This window comes from Piliocolobus tephrosceles, chromosome 14, assembly GCF_002776525.5.
Source record: "Piliocolobus tephrosceles isolate RC106 chromosome 14, ASM277652v3, whole genome shotgun sequence".
Lineage (NCBI taxonomy): Eukaryota > Metazoa > Chordata > Mammalia > Primates > Cercopithecidae > Piliocolobus > Piliocolobus tephrosceles.
The window spans coordinates 10,695,421-10,712,934 of NC_045447.1; the positions used below are offsets into that span (position 1 = coordinate 10,695,421).

Below are 17,514 nucleotides of genomic sequence, written 5' to 3' on the forward strand. Positions count from 1 at the left end.
GCGCCTGTAATCCCAGCTACTTGGAAGGCTGAGGCAAGAGTATTGCTTGAACCCGGGAGGGGGAGATTGCAGTGAGCTGAGATCATGCCATTGCACTCCAGCCTGGGCGACAGAGCAAGACTCTATCTTTTTTTTTTCTTTTGAGACGGAGTCTCGCTCTGTCGCCCAGGCTGGAGTGCAGTGGCCGGATCTCAGCTCACTGCAAGCTCCGTGTCCCGGGTTTATGCCATTCTCCTGCCTCAGCCTCCCGAGTAGCTGGGACTACAGGCACCCGCCACCTCGCCTGGCTAGTTTTTTGTATTTTTTAGTAGAGACGGGGTTTCACCGGGTTAGCCAGGATGGTCTCGATCTCCTGACCTCGTGATCCGCCCGTCTCGGCCTCCCAAAGTGCTGGGATTACAGGCTTGAGCCTCCGCGCCCGGCCAAGACTCCATCTTAAAAATAAACAAAAAACAAAAATTAGCCAGGTATAGTTGCGCGTGCCTGTAGTCCCGGCTACTCGCGAGGCTGAGGTGAGAGAATCATTTGAACCTGGGAGGCAGAAGTTGCAGTGAGCCAAGATGGCACCACTGCACTCCAGCCTGGGCAACAGAGCAAGACTGTCTCAAGAAAAAACAAAATACAGATTTCAGAACTCTCCCCAGCCAGATTGATGTGGGGACTGGAGAATTTTTTTTTTTTTTTTTTAAAGACAGGGTCCAGGGTCTTGCTCTGTCACCCAGACTGGAGAGCAGTGATGCAATCATGACTTCATGACTCACTGCAGCCTCCACCGTCCAGGCTCAAGCGATCCTTCCACTTCAGCCTCCTGAGTAGCTAGGACCACAGGTGTACACAACCACACCTGACTAATTCTTCTATTTTTTTTTTTTTTTATAGAGATGAGGTCTGGCTTTTAATTCCTGGGCTCAAACAATCCTCCTGCCAAAATGCTGGGGTTACAGGTGTGAGCCACCAAGTCTAGCCTGGGACCTGTATTTTTTACACTATTTCAAAAATTTTTAACACAACACATAGTAAAAAACACATTTTATATTGCAACCCAGTACTCACATACTTATATGTATGCCTGGAACAGAATGACCTTTGCCAAACAGGACCTACCCTTACTTTGTGCAATGCATAGTGGTATTTTCTATTCTATTCTATTTCGTATAAAATTAAAAATGCTGGCCGGGTGCGGTGGCTCACGCCTGTAATCTCAGCACTTTGGGAGACTGAGGTGGGCGGATCATCTGAGGCCAGGAGTTTGACACCAGCCTGGCCAACATGGCAAAACCCTGTCTCTACTAAAAATATAAAAATTAGCTGGGCATGTTGGCACATGCCTGTAATCCCAGCTATTCCAGAGGCTGAGACATGAGAATCATTTGAACCCAGGAGGCAGAGGTTGCAGTGAGCTGAGATTGTGCCACTATACTCCAGCCTGGGTGGCAGAGTGAGACTCTGTCTCAAAAATTAAATTAAAAAAAAAATTTTTTTTTGAGATGGAGTCTCGCTCTGTTGCCCAGGCTAGAGTGCAGTGGCGTGATCCTGGTTCACTGCCAGCTCCACCTCCTGCGTTCACACCATTCTCCTGCCTCAGCCTCCCAAGTGGCTGGGACTATAGGCACCTGCCACCACGCCTGGCTAATTTTTTGTATTTTTTAGTAGAGACAAGGTTTCACTGTATTAGCCAGGATGGTCTCGATCTCCTGACCTCATGATCCGCCCTCCCTGGCCTCCCAAAGTGCTGGGATTACAGGCATGAGCCACCGCGCCTGGGCAAAAATGTTTAAAAATAAAATTAAATAAAGTATACTTTGGTGTATAAAAGAGTATAAGTACACTAAAGTGTGCTTATACAGTAAAACAAATTTATTTTCTACCCCAAACCTCCAGTCTGGAAGCCACCACTGTCTACCTCAGGGACCCCTGCCCATCCCCAGGGGCCATGCCTGTCACATCTCACCTGCATTGCCTGTGGATGACACCTCTGTCAGGTTGGGGCAGAAGACGGCATAGTCAAACTGGCACGGCTAGAAGGCCAAGGGAAAGACCTGGTGTCAGACCCCTGAAAGGATGTCGGCCGACTTCCACATGACCCCCTGAGCCCACATCTGGAGATGCAGCCTCCCTGACAACTAGAATGACGCTGTATAAACCCAGCCAAGGTACTTCAGCACCCTGCCCCCATCTGCCTCAGTATACCTTGCCTGACCTGTGCCTGAGCAGTGAGGCCCCAGCCTACTGTACAGATGGGGGAACAGAGGCCACAGGTCAAGGGGAATTGCTGAAGGTTACTCAGATAGTGAGGAGACCCCAAATCCAGGCTGGAAAAAGGCTGTGGGTAAATGGGAGAGGTTCTGGATACAGCCTCAGCCTCCTGGTCTGTGAAATGGGAGATGATACCTAGGGGCCACTTCAGCCCTGACAGCTTGGGCAGCCTCAGTTTCCCCAAGCAGAGAAAGGCCCAGTGACTCCTTCAACCAAACTCGAGAAGCAGGTACCCTTAGCAGCAACCCAGTTTTATGGAGATGCAAAGTGAGGCTCAGGGAAATGCCACCTCTCGCTCGGTCCAGGGTGATATGCTAGTGCCAAAGGGGCATGACAAGTGAATCCAGAGTCTACACCTTTAGCCACGACGTGGCCCTCCTCTTAAGCCTGGACTTCAGTCAAGACACGCGGGGAAATGAGTAATGACCTATGACTGGACTCCCCGCGGCCCTGCAGCACCTGGCGGAACCAGCACATGCACCTGGTCACATCTAATCCTCAATACAACTCAAGAGAGTGGGGATTGGCACCCCCCCGAGGGTCACACCGTCAGACCCTGGGTTTCAGGACTGCCTGCCGCCCACCCGCAAGTCAGCCCCTCACCTGCAACAGTTTCAGCAAGGCCACCGGGTCCCGGTCCCCGGTAGCATTGAAGAGCAAGACTCGAACCTCGGGCCCACTGCTACAGGGGAGAGGAGCTGGGTCAGAGGGCGCCGCCCATTCTCCCAATCCCATCCTCGCCCTTCCCCACGACCCCGCCCCTCCCCGTGGGCCCGCCCGCCCTTCCCCAAGAGGCCGCCACTTCCCGTGAGCCCGCCCAGGCCCCACCCCCATCCCCGCCCCTCACCCGCTCGGCCTCTCTCGGCCCTTTAGCGCCTGGCGGAACCAGCGCACGCAGGCCTGCACGCTGCTGGGGGTGTGCGCGCCGTCCAGGTACCAGGTAAGGGGCCCACGCCGCAGCACCTGTGTCCGGCCCGGCCACTCCGTGTTCCGAAGCCCTGGGGGAGGGCAGCAAGGCAGTCCTCCAGGTCCTCTCCCACCCCCATCCTCAACTCCGCACACACACTCCCAAGGCCGGTCTCCCCTGCAGGCTGCGCCCGCCCTCAACACTCTGAGGACCCGGGCAGCCCAGGAACTTCTTACTAGCACCAGTCAATGGCTTGGCCTTTTCGGCTGCCTCATCCGGTGGAATCTTTCGGGCAACTCTGAAAGGGGTCTGCTATCATGTATGATTCCCGTTTGACAGCCCTAGAACCCTTAGCTGGGGCCGGGATATGATGCGAGGTCGGCCTGTCTCCAGGACCTTGTCACTTGCCCCTGACAACAGGCATGGCACACAGTGGGCCCACCATTTGCTGCAGGGGCTTAACAGCATGAGCACCCGCTGGGTGCTGAAAGCTTTGGGGGAGGCAAGAAGCAGATGACTGGATCACCGTCCTCCAGAACCTCAGGGTCTGATAACAATGATAGTGACAGTGACAGCAGCTTCCACTGGCTGGCACTTTATCCCACATTGGCCAGGCCCTGCACTCAGCACCTTAGTGATGTCACCTCAGCGAATCCCCACCACAGCCCTTGGCAGTGGCTCCTATCATCATCCAGTTTGGCAGATAAGAAGACAGGCTCAGAAAGAGTTCATGAGCTCAAGGTCAGGGAGGTTTGCTGACATCAGAATCCTTTCTCTTAAGCACCACTTCAAATTGTCTCTATCTCCCAAACAGAAAACCAAAAAAAAAAAAAAAGAAAAAGAAAAAAACATCTGAAGGGGCACAGACACACGCAGTGGTCTCAGCTGGGCAGGAAGGTCCAACTCACCGAGCCGCATGTGGGATGTGGGCTGGAACACGGGTGCCAGGGGCAGCTGCCACAGGAGCCCCGGCCTGGATGCCTTCAGCTCCCCGGCACCTGCGGGGTGTGTGAAACCAAGTGTGCCCAGGACCCTCCTAGGCAGGCTCCACAAGTGCCACCCACCTGCCTGCCCACTCAGCTGCCCGCCGCTTACCATGGCGGTCCTGCCGCTGCAGCCAGCAGTGGGCCAGTTGCAAGGCCAAGGCGGCGTTGGACCGCTGGTGCTCCCCCTCCAGGCCCAGGGCCAGCGGCGGCCCCCCTTCCTCCAGGGCCTCCAGCGTCGGACACAGGTAGAGAGGACACTGGGGGAGACAGGCAGGAGCGTGTCAGCAGAGGCCCTCCCTGACCACATCAGCCCTCCCATCTCTCCCCTCCCCCAGCCACCAAGCGCTGCTCCCAGAACTGAGATATGTTCCAGCTGGCCTGGCAGCTTCCTCACTGCACAGATGAGCAGACTGAGGCCCCAGAAGACGCAGTGCCTCCTCAAACAGGAGGGACACACGCCCATCCTGCCACTGCCCCCATTCCAATCAGACTTACTGAGATCTGCTGGGCTCGGTCCCTCAGCACTGCCAGGGGACCTTCAGGTTGGAGCACAGTGAAGGCAGGGACACCTCGCTGTGGAGGGAACAAGGAGAGAGAAAGGGCTACTTAGCATCCTCCACACTGCTATCTCTGGCCCCCACATCCCTGGGTCTGGGCTACCACTGTCTCTCATCCCTCATGTTTCTTCTTTATTTTTGTTTTTTGAGAGGAAGTCTCACTCTGTCACCCAGGCTGAAGTGCAATGGCACAATCTCAGCTCACTACGTCTGCCTCCCGGGTTCCAGCAATTCTCCTGCCTCAGTCTCCCCAGTAGCTGGAACTACAGGCGTACACCACCACACCTGGCTATTTTTGTATTTTTAGTAGAGACGGAGTTTCACCATATTGGTCAGGCTGGTCTCAAACTCCTGACCTCAGATGACCCTCCTGCCTCGACCTCCCAAAGTGCTGGGATTGCAAGCATATAAGCCACCATGCCCAGCCATCCCTCATGTTTCAATGGGGAAACAGTCTGGAGAGGAGACTCAACTTGTTCCAGTCACACAGTGAAGCCAGGATGAGAATGCAGATGCCCAGGGCCTTCCATGTCTCTCCCGTCCCCCAATCTGCCTGGTCACCTTAAAGATGCCCCCTTTCTGCCATGCGATTTTCTCCACCGTGTCCCCCAGGAGGCTGGTGTGGTCGATGCCAAGAGAAGAGACTCCGCACACCACAGGCTTCCTGCAGAGGAGGAAAAGGCCATGAGGCCCTGCCCTGAACCACCAGGTGGCAGGTGAGGCTGTGCTCCTGGCTGCCACTCCTCGCCCCAAGCAACTGTGCTCACCTGATGATGTTGGTGCAGTCATAAGCCCCGCCAATGCCCACCTCCACCACTGCCAGGTCCACCTGCCAAAGACCAGAGGGCATGGCAGGGGGTATGAGGGTGCCCAGAGGCCACATGGAAGCAGGGAGCCCCCAGGCCTGCTGAGGTTCCTGTTCCCAAGGCCTCAGATGCAGGGTTCTAGGGAGAGGGCACACACCTTCTCTTGGAGGAAGACATGGAAGGCCATGAGTGTCAGGAAGCGGAAGTAGGGGGGCATGGAGACACAGCTGCCATCCTGTGGCACAGGGACATGTCAGGGCCCAGAGCCCCTGCAGCCCCTCCTCTGGGGACATGGGGTGCTGGAACATGTAGCACCCCCAACCCCACCCACCCGCCAGCCCTCTTGCGTGGGGCACCTTGGTCTCCTCCAGCCGGTGGTAGAGGCGCCAGAAGTACTTGGTGAAGAGCTCAGGACTGATGGGCTGCCCATTGATGCGGATCCGCTCCCGAACCTGCACCAGGTGGGGAGAGCTGCCGGGACAGCTGGGGTCGTCAGGACTCCCTTCCCGAGCATCCTGGCCTTCCCCCACCCTGCAGGGGCTGATGCCACTGGCCTCGGTGCCTCGCCTCTCCTGTGTCCCTCGGTTTGTTCCTGGTGCCCCATCCCCCCGGACTATCTGTAGCCCCCAGTCCTCCCCCTCTTCTATCTCTCTGCAGCTGGCTCACCCTATTAACCACACTGGTCTCAATTAAGACAGCTCCTCCTCCTTTGGACCCTCACCCAGGCTGGTCTCACACATCCAATGGTCCCAAACCAATCAGTCACTCTGCTGACATCTGTCCCACAATGCCATCTGTCTCACAGCTCTCAGAGACAAAGCCCACGAGCAACGTTCAAGCTGCAGCCCTCGGCTGGCCCTCAAGGCCACATGGGCCCAAGTTGAAGGCTAGGGTTTTTATCCCCAAAATGACTGTAGTTTTTGTTTTTACTTATTTATTTATTTTTGAGACAGGGTCTCGCTCTGTCACCCAGGCTGGAGTGCAGTGGCACAATCTTGGCTCACTGAAACCTCCACCTCCCGGGTCCAAGTGATTCTCATGCCTCGGCCTCCCAAGTAGCTGGGACTACAGGTGCACACCACCACGCCTTGCTGATTTTTGTATTTTTAGTAGAGACAGGGTTACGCCATGTTAGCCAGGCTGGTCTTGAACTCCTGGCCTCAAGTGATTTGCCTGCCTTGGCCTCCCAAAGTGCTGGGATTACAGGCATGAGCCACTGCGCCTGGCCCAAAAAATGATTTTAGAAGACAGGTTGGTGCCTTATGTTTCAATCCTCAAAGACACTCAGGTAGTAAGTCCTCTTCTCCATCTCTTTATTTGAACAAGAACTGTTTAGGGAAAACATATTGGCTTGAAATGACCTTAGGCAGCTGATTTCAGAAGTTCCTGGTGATGGGCTTAGGAGACATGCGTGACACGGGCAGAGTGATCCTGGTTCTACCTGGCCATCCTCTTGTGTAAGTCTAGACAAGTGAGACCAAGAGGGGGCGCTGTCTCCTGGGGAAAGCCACTGCAGAGACTGGCTGAGCAGAAGGGCTCTTTTCTGCAGCCCGCCTGGGAGACCTTAACATGGATGGCACAAGCCACCCTTATCATTTAAGCCCTTGCAAGGCAATTTTCTCCTTACTCTAAAGATGTACTAATTGATAAATATCTCTATGTGATTTTAAAGTTATATAAGGACTTTAATTTTTTTTTTTTTTTTTTTGAGACGGAGTTTCACTCTTGTTGCCCAGGCTGGAGTGCAATGGCACGATCTCCGTTCACCGCAACCAATGCCTCCCAGGTTCAAGCAATTCTCCTGCCTCGGCCTCTGTAGTAGCTGGGATTACAGGCATGTGCCACCACGCCCGGCTAATTTTGTATTTTTAGTAGAGACGGGATTTCTCCATGTTGGTTAGCTGGTCTTGAACTCCCGACCTCAGGTGATCCACCCGCCTCGGCCTCCCAAAGTGCTGGGATTACAGGTGTGAGCCACTGCACCCGGCATTTTTTTGTTTTTGTTTTTGTTTTAATAGAGATGAAGTCTCACTATGTTGCCCAGGTTGGTCTCAAACTCCTGAGCTCCAGTGATCCTCCCACCTTGGCCTCCCAAAGTGCTAGGATTACCGTTGTGAGCCAACACACCCAACTTGGACTTTAAGTTATTAAAGAGACATCTGACCATCTGACTATTCCAGTCATGTAATTTTTTTTTTTAAGACAGTGTCTTGCTCTGTCGCCCCGGCTGAAGTGCAATGGTGTGATCACCACTAACTGCAGCCTTGACCTCCCCGGGCTCAGGTGATCCTCCCACGTCAGCCGCCCAGAGTGCTGGGATTATAGGTGTGAGCCACCACACCCAGCCTTCCGCTACATATTTAGTTTATACATTAAAGTTGTTGCCCCTTCTCCAATTTTTTTTTTTTGTTGTTATGAAAATTAAGGCCAGGCACAGTGGCTCACACCTGTAATCCCAGCACTTAGGGAGGCCGAGGTAGGCGGATCACTTGAGGTCAGGAGTTCAACAACAGCCTAGCCAACATGGTGAAACCCCATCTCTACTAAAAATACAAAAATTAGCCTGGTGTGGTGGTGGACGCCTGTAATCCAAGCTACTCAGGAGACCGAAACAGGAGAATTGCTTGAACCCAGCAGGTGGGGGTTGCAGTGAGCCAAGATCGCACCATTGTACTCCAGTCTGGGTGATAGAGTGAGACTCGGTCTCAAAAAAAAAAAAAAAAAAAAAAAAATTAAAGGTTGCCATAAACATGGGCCAATATGGTAAGTGCACTGTGTGTTTATTGAATGAATAAACATTGGGCAGAGAGACATGTAGCTGACCTCCTGAGGGTGACCCTGGTCCTGAAGCACTGGCTGGTTCCATAGCCCCCCAGGGTCCATTGGGACAGACACACCACATCCCTCCACAACCCGGTACCTAAAGAATCCCGTCTTCAGGCCATAGCTTCGGAGGATACATTCCGTGAAGGCACAAGTGGAGCCCTTGAAAGAAAAGGGATTGTCTGGGCAGGCTCTACCCCACCAGCCACTTAATAGACCCCATACCCCTGGGTCCTGCCCCTCACCTTCCCCTTCGTCCCAGTGACGTGGATGATGTTCAGCCGGTCCAAGTCCTCCACCTGGGACAGACAGACAAGGTCCCCACCTCAGCTACGGGAATCACTAATGGGGGTGGGAGGTGGTCACTGGCTCTCTCTACCTTACCTGCAGCCCACTCCGTGCCAGGTACAGTTCCATGGCTTCCAGCTGTGCCTGGGGGTCACCCCGCTGGCGCTTCACCTGCTCCAGGTAGCCGGCATTGGTCTGCAGGGTATTAAGCATGCGCACGGCATCCTGGCAACCACAGTGCCCAGGTAGCAGGTTAAGGCTCACTCAGGGTCCACAGGCACAGAGACACCCAGCAGACCAGTGGCCAAGCCAGGGCAACAAGGCCAGTACCAGGCCTCCCTGCCGTGCCAGCCCCGTTACTTAGCCTGTAGGTTAAGCAACAGAGAGTATGGCATCTTTCCAGCTCTGGCAAATAGGGGAGCCTAGGGCAGTTCAGCCCCACCCAGGGAGTGCCACACAAAGAAGGTGGCATGACTAACGGGCTAGCCTTCCTTCCTGCCCAGGCTCCCCCGACTTCACTCCTGGGCCTTTGTCCTCATTCTCTCCAATGGGGTCCATTGCTATATTGCTCCCTGCCAGGGTGGGGCCAGAACTACAGAAGATTGGGGTATTTGAATTCTGGAGTTCCCCAAAGCTCCATCCCAACCTTCATGATTCTGGGGTTCCACATTCCAACCCACAGAAGAGCAACTCAGAGGAAGGAGGGGTGTGCCAGGGTCACTCAGCCAGGAAGGCAGGTAGGTGCTGCTTCAGGAGGGTTCACAATGGAAGTAGGAGTGGGGGTGCTATTTCCTTCCCCTTAGGCCTCATATTCCGTGCCTCCCACCCTCAGGACCTCAAGGCTGGTTGGAGGCCCCACCTTCATCAAACCAGTGCCACCCGCCTGACTGGCATCAGGTTCTGGTCTACGGCAACTGGCTCTTGGCACAGCACCCGCAGACATTTTCTGTTTTCCAGGTTCTGGGGCCCTCCACTACCCCTGATTCCTGCCTGTCCCCCAATTCCAGGCACTTGGATCCCCAATCTTCTGAATCCTGGACACCCCACCCCCAGATCAATAGTCCTGGATCTTTCAAGCCTGAATTCCTGAGTCTCTTCCCGCCCCTTTCCCCACTCCCACTGCCGGTTCAGACTCCGGGATCACTGGAACTCGAGAACCACCGCTGAGCTTCTGGGCTTCTGGATCCTAGCTCCAGCGACCCTTCCCACTCTCCAGCCCGGGGCGGGGTCGCCATAGTCTCCGAATTCCCAGACCCGGGCCCAACTTCCTGGTCCCTGTCCCCACCCCCAGACTCCAGGATGTTCCGCCTCCCGAGTCCCCCAGTCCAGGGCTCCCGGTACCCTCTCGGCTAGCGGAGGCCGGATGTTCTGTGGCTCAGCGAAGGCCCACGTGTCGTCGCGCCCTGACCCGCAGGCCCGCCTGGTACCTGGTACTCCATGCTGGGCTCCTGCGGCACCGGCCACGCGCTCAAGCCCCGCTGCGCCGCGACCTGGGTCGTTACGCCGCGCGCAGACGCCGCTGCCAGGGATAGAGCGGCGCGCAGGTGGTTCCGCGCCCGCGACATAGCCCCGGCGTCCTCGGCAGCGCGCTAGGCCCGGGCGGGAGACGCCCCGCCCCGCCCCTCGCCAATCAGCGCAGCGCCGCCTCACCCCGCCCCCCGCCAATCAGCGCAGCACCGCCCCGCCCGCCATCTGTCAGTACCGCCCTAAACTCTCGCGACCAGCCCCCTTGCGCCATTAAAATGCCGCACCTCTCGAGTGCATCATCCTGGTGAGGGGCAGGCCTCGGGACCATGTTTATGAGTGGCACGCTCCGGAGCGTCCCCTCCCTTAGCGGGCACGTACTCCTTTTGTCACCATCCTCCCAAAGCCCCCCGCAGCACGTCCCAAAATAGCCAGTCCCGGTCAGCAGCCCTCAGTCTCTGCTCCGAACAGGGATAGGATGACAGAGCTGCGGACACCTGGGAGACACCTCTAAACAGCTGCTGCTGTTTAGAGAATGGATTTGAGGGCCACCAGGGGATGGTAAGGCAGTAATCCTTCTTTTCTGTGAGTGAGTGAGGAGGATACCTATTTGTCGTCCTGAAGTTTTCAGAGCTTTCTCCCATCTATTAGCTTCTTGGCCCCACCTGCTACCATGAAAAAGTTGCATGGTGAAATCCTTTTGACAGCTGAGACCCAGAACCCGGGAGGAGGAAGCTGCAAACAACCCACTACGGAAAATCAGTCTGATAAAAGGCAGTCCTTCAAATGACTGATGGAGTTTCCGTACCTCCTTCCCCTCTCCCACTTCCCAGCATTGGGAGAAAATATTTATGAGAAATTGTTTGATTTCGAAATAAGCAAGTGATGTTTTGGGAAGAGTCTGTCATTGGCTGGACTTCTGCTCTTCACACACTGCTGGAGTGTCCCGACCCTGGCCCCGTGGGAGATAGAGAAGTGCCTTCCTCTCTTGGTTTCCTTATTTTTAGTCGTTGAAACTTTCTCTATACATATGCATGCATATAGTTTAATGACTGCATAAAAATAATCAAGAGACTGGACGCAGTGGCTCACATCTGTAATCCCAGCGCTTTGGGAGTCCACAGTGGGCAGATCATGAGGTGAGGAGTTCGAGACCAGCCTGGCCAAGATGGTGAAACTCCATCTCGACTAAAAATACAAAAATTAGCCGGGTGTAGTAGCAGGCGCCTGTAATCCCAGCTACTCGGGAGGTTGAGGCAGGAGAATTGCTTGAACCTGGGAAGCGGAGGTTGCAGTGAGCTGAGATCACACCACTGCACTCCAGCCTGGGTGACAGAGCAAGACTTTGTCTCGGAAAAAAATAAATCATGAGGCTTTAAATATTTTTATTTTGCTTACTCCCTCCCCCCTCCCCCCATACACACACAAACAGTTCCTCCTCTGGCAATCCTGTTGACAAGAAGCATATGTCCCACAGTTTTCTATGCTCATGAAACCAGACACACCTACACATCTATAGGGTCTTGCCAATGCAGGTGACAATGTTTTTTGCATCTTAGCTTTTCAAAAATTTTTATTTTTAGAGACAGGGTCCCAATCTATAACTCAAGCTGGAGTGCAGTGGTACAATCATAGCTCACTGCAGCCTTAAACTCCTGCCCTCAAGCAGTCCTCTCACCTGGGCCTACCAAAGTGCTGGGATCACGGGCATGAGTCACCATGCCTGGCTGCAACTTAACTTTCTTACTCAATGACAAGCTTATTATTTTCTAAGACATTTACTTAGCTCTTTTTTTTTTTTAAGATGGAGACAACACTTATTTATTTATTTATTTTTAGATGGAGTATTGCTCTGTCACCCAGGTTGGAGTGCAGTGGCGCCATCTTGGCTCACTGCAACCTCTGCCTCCCAGGTTCAAGCAATTCTCCTGCCTCAACCTCCCAAGTAGCTGGGACTACAGGTGCATGCCATCACACCCCGCTAATTTTTGTATTTTTAGTAGAGATGGAATTTTGCCATGTTGGCCCAGCTGGTCTTGAACTCCTGACCTCAGGTGATCCACCTGCCTCGGCCTCCCAAAGTGCTGGGATTACAGGCTTGAGCCACCATACCCACCCCTTCGCAAACACTTTTAGTACGTCTCTAGATTCAGACACTGCTGTAAACACTTCTGACACAGTTGCTCATTTAATCTTCATCACAAACCCATTAAATAGGTACTAATATTATCATATAGGCCCAAAGGAATAAAAGCATATGCTCAAGTCACAAAACCAAGATTTGACGTCTGGCCCCAGAGTCCTTATTCTTAGCCTCTGCACCTCCTTCCCTGTCTCCCCAGGGACACTGCTAATTCGGTGTCTTTAATGGCCGTGTGGCCTTCCTGGGAACATCCTGGATTTGCCTATGGAAAGGCATTCATTCTGCCTTCAGTGTTTTGCTGCTATGGATATGCATTTACATCGATGGGCTTAATTTCTGTGAGTTGGATTGCATGGAGGGGTCGGGTTGGCTCCAGGGATGTTTGCAATCCTTTTCCCCAATGCTGCTGTAGTCTTGGCATCCCAGCAGCTGTGTGTGAAGGAGGCACCCCTCTCCCAGGATGTCCCCAGACCATAGCGTGCAGAGAACCATCTCAGTGTTTCTCATTCCCCTGCTGCAGTGAACTTGAGCATCTTCCCATGCATTTATTTCAGTGAACTGCCTAACCCATCCTTGGCCCATTTTTCTAATGTCTGATGAGCTTCTTCATGTCAGTTATAATAGCCCTTTGTGGGCTGGACGCAGTGGCTCCCACCTATAATCCTAGCACTTTGGGAGACTGAGGCAGGAAGACTGCTTGAAGCCTAGAGTTCTAGACCAGCCTAGGCAACATGGTGAAACCCCCTTCTCTACAAAAAGCAAACATTGCTGGGCATGCTGGTGCACATCTCTAGTCCCAGTTATTTGGAGGCTGAGGCAGGAGTTTTTTTTTTTTTGAGACAGAGTCTCATTCTGTTGCCCAGGGTGAAGTGCAGTGGTGCAATCTCGGCTCACCACAACATCTGCCTCCTGGGTTCAAGCAATTCTCCTGCCTCAGCTTCCCGAGTAGCTGGGAATACAGGCGCCTGCCACCACCCCCAGCTAATTTTTGTATTTTTAGTAGAGACAGGGTTTCACCCTGTTGGGCAGGCTGATCTTGAACTCCTGACCTGGTGATTCACCCACCTCGGCCTCCCAAAGTGCTGGGATTACAGGCATGAGCCACTGCGCCCAGCTGACATTTTTTTTTTTCCTTTTTTTTTTTTTTGAGATGGAGTCTCACCCTGTCGTGCAGACTGGAGTGCAGTGGTGCGATCTCCACTCACTGCAAGCTCCACCTCCTGAGTTCACGCCATTCTCCTGCCTCAGCCTCCCGAGTAGCTGGGACTATAGGCGTCCACCACCACGCCCGGCTGATTTTTGTATTTTTAGTAGAGACGGGGTTTCACGTGTTAGCCCGGATGGTCTCGATCTCCTGACCTCGTGATCCATCCACCTCGGCCTCCCAAAGTGCTGGGATTACAGGCGTAAGCCACTGCACCCGGCCCAGCCGACATTTTTATACACATGGCCACGCTGTCCCCCAGAGGGGTACAAGTTTTCCCCACTTCAGCAGTGCATGAGCCAGGATTTCCTCACATCTTCAGCAACGCAGCCAGCTTTGATCCTGGCCAGATGTAAGGTGGAAAAATGGATTCTCTGAGTAGTTATCATTTACATTTATTTTATTGTGAAGGAGGCTGAGCACATTTTTGTGTTTAACAGCCGTCTGTGGCTGGGCATGGTGGCTCATGCCTGTAAGTAATCACAGTACTTTGGGAGGCTGAGGCGGTGGATCACCTCACGTTCAACATCAGTCAACATGGTGAAACCCTGTCTCTACTAAAAATACAAAAGTTAGCTAGGTGTGGTGGCACCTGCCTGCAATCCCAGTTACTTGGGAGGCTGAGGCAGAAGAATCGTTTGAACCTGGGAGGTGGAGGCTACAGTGAGCCAAGATCGTGCCACTGCACTCCAATGTGAGGGACAGCAAGACTCCATCTCAAAAAAAAAAAGCTGGCCGGGCGCATTGGCTCACACCTACAATCCCAGCTCTTTGGGAAGCCGAAGCGGGTGGACCATGAGGTGAGGGGTTCAAGACCAGCCTGACCAACATGGTGAAACCCCATCTCTACTAAAAATACAAAAATTAATCAGGCGTGGTGGTGTGTGCCTGTAATCCTAGCTACTAGGGAGGCTGAGGCAGGAGAATCACTTAAACCTGGGAGGCAGAGGTTGCAATGAGTCCAGATCACACCACTGTACTTCAGCCTGGGCAACAGAGTGAGACTCTGTCTCAGGGGAAAAAAAAAAAAAAAAAAAAAAAAGCTGTTTTGTTTCTTTTATAGCCCACTCACCTCCTTTGTGGCTTTTCAAATAAAAAGCCACAAATATTTATAGAAGGAACTGGAAGAAAGTGTAAAGGGAAAAAATCAAAGTGATCTTCATCATGCAGCTGGAGAGGGAACTGCCGTTGGCCTTTTGGTGCCCACGAAGGCACTGTGTTCCCTCTTTCCAAGAACAACAACAGAAACACAGCCATTGTTGGAGAGAAGAGAAAACAACGGGGGCAGGGGAACCAGTAAGTGGGCCGGTGCACACTCATGTGGGCAGATCTGCAGGTGCGTTTGGAGGGAAGGAGGGGCTGGGGTAGGAGCAGACTGAGGAACTCTGCCTTAACCCCCACCTTCCCACAGGGCAACGATGTCATTCATTCACTTATTCATTGGGAAGAAATTATCTCTGCCAGACCCTGGGCTAGATGCTGGGGTCACTGTGGAGAACAGAAGACAAGGTACTGCTCACAGAGCACCCAGACCCGGGGGTGAGAGGGCAGCAAAAAAATCCACAAAGGAATATACAGATTTACCAACCCTGATCAGGTCAGAGGGTAACCAGCAGAGTGGCAGGCTGAGGCTGAGAGCGGGCGAGCGAGCGCTGGGGCCTCAGATCTGCCTGGGATACTACACTCTCTCCTGCCCCGTCACACACTCAGGATTAATAAAACCCACAAGTTCACTGTGGCCTGGTCCCTACCTGCCTCTGGACTCATCCCCCACTTACAGGGCAGAGTCCCTGCCAGCTAGCAAGGACTTCAGCAATTGGCCTTGGCCTCTCCCACCTGCAAGCTTTTGCTTGCGACGTTTGCCTCTGCTGAAACACCCTTGCCTTGTTTTTGTCCTCTTTCCGTTTTTGGGGTGGGTTGTTTTTTGTTAACATTTATTAAGTAAGCACTAGGCTGGGAGCAGTGGCTCACGCCTATAATCCCAGCACTTTGGGAAGCCACGGTGGTTCAATCGCTTGAGGTCAAGAGTTTCAGACCAGCCTGGCCACAACGCTGAAACCCCATCTCTACTAAAATTACAAAAATTAGCTGGGTGTGGTGACGCACTCCAGGAGCACCACTACTTGCGAGGCTGAGGCAGGAGAATCCCTTGAAACAGGGAGGTGGAGGCTGCAGTGAGCCGAGATGGCGACACTGCACTAGAGCCTGGATGACAGAGACAGAGTAAGATACTGCCTCAAAACAAACATTTATTAAGCACTTATCCCTGTGTTTGGCACCTGAAATCTCATGAAAATTGTGTGAATTACAGATGATCCCTATTTTACAGGTGGAAAAATGAAAGCTCAGAGAGGTTAATCAACTCACCTAGGGTGATACAGCAGGCACATGGACGTGCCAGGGCCCACTCAAACCCAGATTACTGACCTTAATGTTGGTCCTTGCACCTCACCACCACCTGTCTGGTCACCCTGGCCCTCTCTGCTGTCGAACTGCTGTGTGACCATGGGCAAGACACTTCCCTCTCTGATCCTGTCTGACCCTCAGTCTCCTCTTTAGGAGAGTAAGGATTTCTTTCTTTTTTTTTTTTTTTTTTTGAGACAGTCTCACTCGGTTACCCAGGCTGCAGTGCAGAGACCTGATCTCGGCTCACTGCAACCTCCACATCCCAGGTTCAAGTGATTCTCCTGCCTCAGCCTCCCAAGTAACTGGGACTACAGGTGCCCACCATCACGCCTGGCTAATTTTTGTATTTTTAGTGGCGGCAGGGCTTCATCATCTTAGCCAGGCTGGTCTCGAACTCCTGATTTCATGACCCACCCACCTCGGCCTCCCCAAGTGCTGGGATTACAGGCATGAGCCACCACCCCCGGCCGTCTTACCAATTTTCAGAGGGAAAAAACGTAGAATTTTTTTTCAATTTGTTCTCACTCACTAAGCATGCTGGGTGCTGAGATGAGCCCTGTGAGGGGCTGGCAGCATCACCCCCAAGAAACTGAGGCTTAGAGAGGAAAGACCACCTTCCTGGTCACTGGGTTCTCCTACCTGGAAGGAGGCAGTTTTAGCTGAGGAAGGTTGTCTGGATGGGCCCTCCATGGTTCCTTCCCACCAGAACTTGTCAGCCACTGGCAAGGAGGCAGCCAGGGTCTTGGTACCTCTCATCCCTTGGTCTCCTGCTCCCCTTCTGGGTAGGGCACGAAGTGACACACACGTGTGGGCACCTCTGCCAAGCCACCTCTACCCAGGATTTAGCTGGAGTTGTCTCGTTGACCCAGAGAACGTGATTTGGGGAGACGCCAAGGCCTCCCCTCCCCTGACGGGACTGGGGGCAGAAGTTCTGGCCTCTCCAGTGTGCAGGGAGAAAGGTTTTACCTGATAGGTTCCTGCCCTCATCCTAGGATCAGCCCAGGGACTTAGCTTCCCTAGCGGGCTTCTGGAGTGGAGCATGGGACGGGTCAGAACCTCACCGCGAGTTAAATAACAACTGGGTAGAGGTTAAAGGTAAGCACGCAGGCAGGTAGGCGGGTGGGACGGGAGGGGGCTATGCTTGGGAGGGCTTCCAGACTTTGGGACTGGCTTTATCTGGCCTCTTCCAGGCCTCCTTATCCCAGCCCACCCACTTTACAGTTATGGCCCGTTTGCCCTTGCCCTGCCAGGGTGAGATCCTGGCCAGGGAGAGGAGTACACAAAGGACAGGGTGGACACGGGACACCCTTAAGAGTCCAAGTCTGCTGGAGGAAGAGGCTCTGTTTCACCAAATCACTTGGGCAAAAAGAAGCCAGGTAGCCGGCAGTGGTGGCAGACGTCCTTAATCCCAGCTATTCGGGAGGCTGAGGCAGGAAAATCGCTTGACGCCAGGAGGAGGTTGTAGTGAGCCGAGATCGAGCCACTGTGATCCAGCCTGGGCAACAGAGCCATGAGCCACTGTGATCCAGCCTGGGCGACAGAGCCAGAGTCTGTCTGAAAAAAATAAGCCAGACGCGGTAGCTCACGCCTATAATCCCAGCACTTCGGGAGGCTGAAGTGGGCAGATCACGAGGTCAGGAAATCGAGACCATCCTGGCTAACACGGTGAAACCC

The 17,514-nt window shown here is 53.5% G+C and overlaps 1 protein-coding gene across 6 annotated transcripts in view; it reads right to left on the reverse strand.

The window, feature by feature from the left end:
* Positions 1 to 10,255, reverse strand: part of FPGS (folylpolyglutamate synthase) — an 11,908-nt gene extending 1,653 nt beyond the window's left edge. Inside the window, exons 1-14 of one of the 6 annotated variants that reach the window (XM_026457164.1) lie at positions 10,051 to 10,255; positions 8,720 to 8,848; positions 8,581 to 8,634; positions 8,433 to 8,497; positions 5,869 to 5,983; positions 5,670 to 5,747; positions 5,474 to 5,535; positions 5,268 to 5,370; positions 4,645 to 4,722; positions 4,259 to 4,406; positions 4,072 to 4,161; positions 3,104 to 3,254; positions 2,860 to 2,935; positions 1,952 to 2,018 (exon numbers count right to left, since the gene is read on the reverse strand). In XM_026457164.1, the coding sequence (XP_026312949.1) occupies positions 1,952 to 2,018; positions 2,860 to 2,935; positions 3,104 to 3,254; positions 4,072 to 4,161; positions 4,259 to 4,406; positions 4,645 to 4,722; positions 5,268 to 5,370; positions 5,474 to 5,535; positions 5,670 to 5,747; positions 5,869 to 5,983; positions 8,433 to 8,497; positions 8,581 to 8,634; positions 8,720 to 8,848; positions 10,051 to 10,188 (1,354 nt within the window). In that variant the 5' untranslated portion in view covers positions 10,189 to 10,255. Of the gene's footprint in view, positions 1 to 1,951; positions 2,019 to 2,859; positions 2,939 to 3,103; positions 3,255 to 4,071; positions 4,162 to 4,258; positions 4,407 to 4,644; positions 4,723 to 5,267; positions 5,371 to 5,473; positions 5,536 to 5,669; positions 5,748 to 5,868; positions 5,984 to 8,432; positions 8,498 to 8,580; positions 8,635 to 8,719; positions 8,989 to 9,964 lie in introns of all 6 variants that reach the window. The other 5 variants (XM_026457163.1, XM_026457168.1, XM_026457167.1 and 2 more) reach the window with 5 other exon arrangements.
* Between the last annotated feature and the right edge of the window lie 7,259 nt (positions 10,256 to 17,514).